Genomic DNA, 7,405 nt, shown 5'->3' with positions numbered 1-7,405 from the left:
CCCCTCAAACCCCCCACCCATTCTGACAACCAAAAATGTCTCTAGACATTGTCGAATGTGCACTGGGAACAAAACCACCCCTGGTGAAGAACCATTGTCTCAGGGCATTTGGGTGTGCTTAGGGCCAAGTACAGAGAAACTGCCCTGCCTTCTAGAAGTCTGGGCTTTAGCTACTGGATTGCAGTGACGGAGAGAGGCTTATGAAGTCGGGAAGACAGAGAGTATAAATGTCATGAATTCCTCAGGGTTTAAGAACCAGCAAGCCAGCCCCCATGCTCCACAGGAATCTGAGATTTGCTCGCCTGCATTGCTGCAGATTTGCACTACAAGAATGTTTTCAAATGAATAAACCAGTGCTTGCCGGTTTAGAGAGCTGCATCGCAGCGAGTCCCTGGGGTAACTACCCTTTTTCCTGTTTCTGTAACAGACATCTAAAAGGGGAGCCCTGGGGCTTCCCTGGTGGCGCAGTGGTTGCGCGTCCGCCTGCCGATGCAGGGGAACCGGGTTCGCGCTCCGGTCCGGGAGGATCCCACGTGCCACGGAGCGGCTGGGCCCGTGAGCCATGGCCGCTGAGCCTGCGCGTCCGGAGCCTGTGCTCCACAACGGGAGAGGCCACAGCAGAGGGAGGCCCGCATACCACAAAAAAAAAAAAAAAAAAAAAAAAAAAACAACTAAAAGGGGAGCCCTGAAAGTCTTGATCAGGACTGAGTTTAACACTGCGTACTACTTCGGAGCAAGAAACCCAGGTTCACAGAAACAGTGTAGAAGCAGTCGCGGTGCAAGGGCCCGCTCTGGTTCCCTGCGCTTTGTGCGGGACCGGTGCGGTGCCAGCTGCAGATCGGGGCAGAAGTGGGGAGTCAGGTCAGTCATCTCGCGGCTGTGATTTTCCTGGTCCTTCGTGTTAGTTTAGGGGAAAATTCTCTCATACAAAATGACTCCCAGGAGCTCTGTCAAGAATCAAAAAAATAAAACAAAACACAACCAAAACCCACTGCCAAGAGGGGATGAGGGGTCCAGCGCCTTTGTTGTCTTTGCCTGCAGAGGCCAGACAGGAGGGCCTTCGCTGGCCCTGCTGCCAGCCAGAGCCTATCCATGCTGCCTCCCATGGGCCCTGAATCTGAGGCACCTGGAAGGGTTATTAGCAGGATTGGAACTCATCCCTCTGCTGGGACTAGATCATAATTACAGTAATTTTCTAACAGAGCTCGGCAGTAGGACTGTTTAATCAGCATCTGACTCCCTTGTGCCCCCAGCCCTCATCACTCAAGGAGAGGAGTGGGATGGCTCTTAAAGAGACAGTGCCGGCCTTTCAGCACGGCTAACAGATGTGCCCTAATTGGTAGAATATATCTAAGTCTCGTAGCTTATAGCAGGCAGGTTGCATTGCCTCCAACGAACCACCACAGGCTCTCACTACCCTGGGCCTTCTGCTAGAGGGCTTCGGGTCAGGCTGCTGGTGGGCCTGGCTTCCCACACCAACAAGGCCACCAGGGGAAGGGACACTCACAGAGCTAGAGCACTTACAAAGGATCTAACTAGCTGGCCCCTTTGAAAGGATGGTTTGAAGGAAAAAGTGCTTGCCTGAAAACAGGAAGGAGGGACTTGACAGCCACAGATGATAAGAAATTTTGGCTGGTGGCTTCCCATAATCCAAAGATTACAGAAGCACCTCGTGTCCCTGCCCTTCTGGGGAAAAACCCTTGAAGACTTTCAGGTAGTCCCTTCGTCCTCACACTGTAGCTACACCATCTCGCCCTACTTATCATTCATGCCTCTTTCACTGCTGTGTCAGTACCCTTGTTTTCCTCTTTTGCTTGTAGAAGTGGACCAGGTCTCCCCTGAATGGAAGGGAAGTAAATTATTGACTCTGCTCACTGAGTCAGGAGCACTCTGTCTCCTAAAAATGTAGCACTTTTTATCCTTTTGAACATATATGGTCCGTGTTTATTTATCTTGAGATTTGAGGTTCCAGCTTTCCAGCTCCAAATTGAGCCATTACTAAGGTGGAACTGGTTTTTCCCAATAAGTTATTTCTCTAGAAGATGCTAGGACTGGCTCCTGCTGCCCTGCTGGTAAGCCAAACACATACCTGGTCTTTGTAGCAGTGCCCAAAACAGTTCCTTAGAGAGAAGAGCTGGGGCAGGGAGCAGATGAGAGACAGGAGCGGGGGGAGGGGGGGTGGGTTTCCAAAGCAGATTGAGGAAACCGTCAGGAAAGAAGGTATATTGGTAAAGAGAACAGGAAGAGGGACACTCATCCACAGTTCAAAGAAAGGTTACCTTGAGCCAAGTCACGTTCTCCCTGCGGAGCTGAGTTCCTGCTGGCAGAGGACCGCCCAGGAAGGTGGCTTAGGATCACTGCCCAGGCACAACTGAGGGCGTCAGGACCTCGCGCTGTGGTCGTTATCTGCTTGGCTTTAGCTGTGCCTCTGCTGGCTGCTTGCACATAAATACGCAGAAGCCACTCCAGCCCCCGACTGAACGCTCCTGTGACCTCTGTGAGGCAGGCCAGGAGCTGGTCCGTTTCCATTTCTACCTCCAACCTCACATCCTCCCGGCTTACTGCCCTCCCCAACCCTGGGGTGTTAAGAAATATTCAGCAAGAGCTGAGGCATGTAAACAAATTCACAAATGTGGAGCTAACTTAATGTCCAATCAGACTGTTAAAGTCACGATCACCTCCTAAGCAAAGATACCAGAGAGGCTACAAGGTGCCTGGGACTTGGTGTGGCTCTAAGGCCTTAGCAGTTAGAACACCTCGGACTGTGGAGGAGCTCTGATTTCTGAGAACAACTCTGAAAAGCTCTGCAGGGGGATTTTCTTTTTTTTTTCCTCCTTGAATAGTGGTGGGTTTATTCTAGCTTTTTTTTTTTTTTAAGTTTTTTTTGGGGGGAAAAAAACACCTTGTTTTACAGAGCTTGGAAAGTACCTCTTACATGAATATATTCTACCACCATCTAAAAACATGCTTTTTAAAAACCATACTCAGCTCAGTTTCCTCAGTTAGAAAATGAGTGTCATACTTGCCCTGCCCTCCTCACTGGGCACTGTGGTCAAATAAAACCATGCACATGGGGCTTCCTTGGTGGCGCAGTGGTTAAGAATCCACCTGCCAATGCAGGGGACACGGGTTTGAGCCCTGGTCCAGGAAGATCCCACATGCCGCAGAGCAACTAAGCCGGTGTGCCACAATTACTGAGCCCGTGCTCTGGAGCCTGTGAGCCACAACTACTGAAGCCTGTGCTCTGTAACAAAAGAAGCCACCACAATGAGGAGCCTGCACACAGCAATGAAGACACAACGCAGCCAAAAATAAATAAATAAATTTATTTAAAAAAAAAAAAAAGATGCATATGAAACTTATTATGTTCACACAAGAAAACCCATCTCCTCCTACACACACACACACTTCCACCAAACAAAAAGAAATCCCTGAGACTGGGATCACTTATCCTTGGTAACAGGAGATGACTAGACTTGGACCACAGAACTAGCTGTCAGAAGAAAGGTGACTAGGGAATTCCCTGGCAATCCAGTGGTTAGGACTCTGTGCTTCCACTGCAAGGGGCACAGGTTCAATCCCTGGTCAGAGAAATAAGATCCCACATGACGCACGGCACAGCCAAAAAAAAAATTAGGTAACTATAAGTCAGGCACAGAAGCTACTTCAAACCCAAATTCTAACCAAAAATACTTCCATTCTACAAAACAGCTCAGTAGGCCACGCCCCCCAGTAGTTCCCCATCTTCCCTACAGAGGTCATGGGTGGCAGCCCTAATACACACAGGGACAGAGCAAAATGGGAGAAAGGCAGATGGCACTGCCTAGATGAAGAGGAAAATCCATCTTTGCTGTTCTTCTGGTAATTCCAGGCCCATGTTACTAGAAAAACTCTTCCCCTCTCAGGACATCTCCTTCCATGGTCTACACTCAACTCTGCACAAGACAGTGCAGGGATGGTGTCTGGCCTTAGATTAACTGAGGTGCTGTTGTATGCACTGCTGATAATGGATCATTAAAAAAGCCAAGAGTCAGAAAAATTGCATCCGTGTCTTTGAGCAGCTCCTGCTGTCCCAGCAGCCTACCCTGCTGGCAGAATTAGCTGCTGAGCACCAACTCCAGGAAGAAAAGGAGTGAACAGAAGAAGGCCAACCCAGCTTGCTGTTTTTTGGCTGAGTAGGGAATTGACACAGACCACCTCCGGCTCCTGTCTGCAAGTTTTGAAATCAGAGAGCTTCAAGCACAGCTGGGTTCACAGCTGCACCATTTGGAGCATTGGACTCATTAATATTCATGAGTCATCCCCACCAATCGGCAGAGCGGATGCCATTAGCTTAGCATCTGTCGGGTTTTTGTGAGGTTTGTGTATGGAGTTTTTTCCCCTTTTAAATGAACTTCTTTTGACATTTTGGATTTGCCTCTGTAGGTTTTCTATCCTCGCCTTGCTCTGCTGCATCATATAAAGGAGAGACCCAGGGGAGGCGGGCAGGAAAGAGAAATGAGTCCCAGCAAGGGCTCTGCATCTGCCTGTTGACAAACTTTATTTCTCTTTCAGCACCTGGCACCTCAGACAGGCTGCGAGGACGGAAGCAGCATCAGGTAAATTATACCTAACAAGGTTCGTGCCCATAACTGTGAGAGGAGCTGGATCCTGACTCTTTGGAAGGCAATTCTTCCTCCAGTGGTGAACTTGAGCTGCACACACAATACAGGAGAGCTGCCGTGCACGGTTCTGAACCATTATTTCCACGCTGATAAATTCATGATTTATGAAAGTAACTACTGCCAGCTCTCACTCCCTCCTCCACTGCTACAGCTTGTTAGACACCAATTGCAACAACAGTCTTAAATACTTGAATTTTATTTCAGGCCCAAACCCCTCAACTCTGAACTAAATGCCATGACAGTCCCACAGCATAGGCTGGTAGTAAAAGAGCCCAGGGACAGGGTGCGATGGCCAGAGGAGGGAGGAGTGGGCGAGAAGGGGAAGAACCACACACACAAACCCAAGGGCACGGCAGGGCAGAATGCCAGCGGCACTCATCTCCTACCAGCTCTGGCTCTCAGAGGAGAGAATTACGGCAGCAGGAAGGCAGAATGCCTCATTGTCTGAAGGAAGGCGTGTTGTTCCTCATCTCCGTCCCCAGAGCCCTCTCTCCAGGCAGAAACAAAGCCCCTGCACCCCACTGGATTGAACATATGGCAACACAGCAGAGGGACACGCGGTGGCTGAAGCCTGGGGGCAGGGAGCTGTTACTAAGGGAGAAGAAAAGGATTCAAAAAAGAGAAAGGAGCCCATGCTTACCCTGCAGAGAAGACAGACGTGTCTCCGCTTTATAACCAGAGAGACGGTGACAGCCCAGGGCATCCTTTCCAAAACAAAGCCCCTGAACCGGTCCCTTTCCTAAGGCTGTGACCAAACCCTTCTCTTTCGTAGATGGCCATGAGCTATTTCATGGGTCTTGGCCCCATACAGCCAGGCCAAGGTCCTGGGATGCGCAGGAAACCCCAGTGACAGGAGTCACAGCACCGTTCCATTCAGTGGTATTAGTGGAGGAAAAGCAAGGAGGTGGGAGAATATTCACCCCCCTGTCCATGCAAGGAGGTAGGCAAGAGGCCAGCCTCCCAGAAACCAAATGCTCCAGGGGCTGCAGCAAAAATAGAGCCAGTGGGAATACAATGACACAAGCATTTCTGTTGAACAATATTCGATATGGCAGCTTAAAATCTGCCACCTACAGGTCCCCAAAACCAGTCACCTGAGACAGTGCTCCGAGGCCTGTTAACAAACATCTAAAGAAATTCAGCTCCCAGGAGAGTAAATATGGGGTTTGGTTCAGAACCAACAACCCCTGGGCCTTGTGCTTAACTTATAAACATCCGCACAGTGTCTATTTCTATGGAAGAAGCTTGACAAGTTGCCACCGACCTCCACGCAACCAACGCGAGCAGAGGCCACGGTAAGACACGAAGCAGCCCAGCCTCCCCACCACCGGCCTGGGCCCAGCCCCACCTGAGCAAGTCTCCTGGCCCACATCTCCTTCATCTGCCTCAGAGCAGAACCCAGAGCTCCAAGCAGAGCTCACTTTTCCAAAACTGTTTCCAACTGACCAGGATCCAAACGCACTGCACGGTCCCCTCCCATGGCCCTCCTCACAGGCTGAGGAGCAGAGATTCCCTCATCAGGTCTTGCAAAACCACAGCATGACGGAAAGGAGGGAGGTGGGAGAGGGGGGCTCTCCAAGGAAGGAGCCTCAGAGTCAACAACAGGAGCCCACACCTCGAAACTGTCCTTTTCTTCCCCGGGAGGTGGTGAGAGAGAGCTCCTCCTGCCCGATCTTGGGAGAAAGCAGCAACTGGAAAAGAGAGGGAAAGGGAAACGAAGGGCATGAACAGGTAAACAAAAATGAATGGACAACAACAGGAGGTCTATCCATACAAAGAAATATTATTCAGCCGTAGAAAGGAATTAAGTGCTGATACACACTACAACACGGACACACCGTGAATATGTACTAAATGAAAGACGACAGTCACAAAGACCACATACTGTATGACTGACTCCGTTTCTGTGAAATGTCCAGAATATGCAAATCCATAGACACGTAAAGTAGACAGTGGTTGCCAAGGGCTGGGGGTTGGGGAAAATGGGGAGTCACAGCTAATGGGCACAAGGTTTCTTTGGGGGTGATGAAAACATTCTAGAATTGACTGTGGAGATAGATGGCTGCACAACTTCGTGAATAAACTAAAACTACTGAATTGTACACTAAAAGGGTGAACTTTATGTATGTAAATATATCTCAATAAAGTTGTTATTTAAAGAAAATGGGGGGGACTTCCCTGGTGGTCCAGTGGTTAAGAATCCGCCTGCCAATGCAGGGGACACGGGTTCGAGCCCTGGTCTGGGAAGATCCCACATGCCATGGAGCAACTAAGCCCGTGAGCCACAACTACTGAGCCTGCGCTCTAGAGCCCGCGAGCCACAACTACTGAGCCCGCGTGCCACAACTATTGAAGCCCGCGCACCTAGAGCCCGCGCTCCGCAACAAGAGAAGCCACCGCAATTAGAAGCCAGCGCACCGCGACGAAGAGTAGCCCCCGCTCGCCGCAACTAGAGAAAGCCCATGCACAGAAACAAAGACCCAACGCAGCCAAAAATAAATAAATTTAATAAATTTTAAAAAGAGAGAGATCTAACGCTATTTAAATAATTAATTAATTAATTAAAAAATAACAATGCATTTTATTTATTTATTTTTTTTTTTTTTGCATTTTTTTTTTTAAAAAAAGTAAAAGTGGGCTTCCCTGGTGGCGCAGTGGTTGAGAATCCGCCTGCCGATGCAGGGGACACGGGTTCGTGCCCCGGTCCGGGAAGATCCCACATGCCGCGGAGCGGCTGGGCC

At 49.7% G+C, this 7,405-nt stretch overlaps 1 protein-coding gene across 6 annotated transcripts in view; it reads right to left on the bottom strand.

Moving 5' to 3' along the window:
- Nucleotides 1-4,844: 4,844 nt before the first annotated feature.
- SNX11 (sorting nexin 11) overlaps nucleotides 4,845-7,405 on the bottom strand; it is a 9,530-nt gene continuing 6,969 nt past the window's right edge. For all 6 annotated transcript variants that reach the window (XM_055083403.1, XM_007109426.4, XM_007109427.2 and 3 more), the window contains one exon: nucleotides 4,845-6,355. In XM_055083403.1, coding sequence (XP_054939378.1) covers nucleotides 6,082-6,355 — 274 coding nt within the window. In that variant the 3' untranslated portion in view covers nucleotides 4,845-6,081. The remainder of the gene's footprint in view (nucleotides 6,356-7,405) is intronic.

Source organism: Physeter macrocephalus, unplaced genomic scaffold (genome assembly GCF_002837175.3).
Source record: "Physeter macrocephalus isolate SW-GA unplaced genomic scaffold, ASM283717v5 random_1746, whole genome shotgun sequence".
In the NCBI taxonomy this organism is placed as follows: Eukaryota; Metazoa; Chordata; class Mammalia; order Artiodactyla; family Physeteridae; genus Physeter; species Physeter macrocephalus.
Note: the sequence above shows the minus strand (reverse complement) of the source record. Positions and strands in the feature narration are given on the sequence as shown.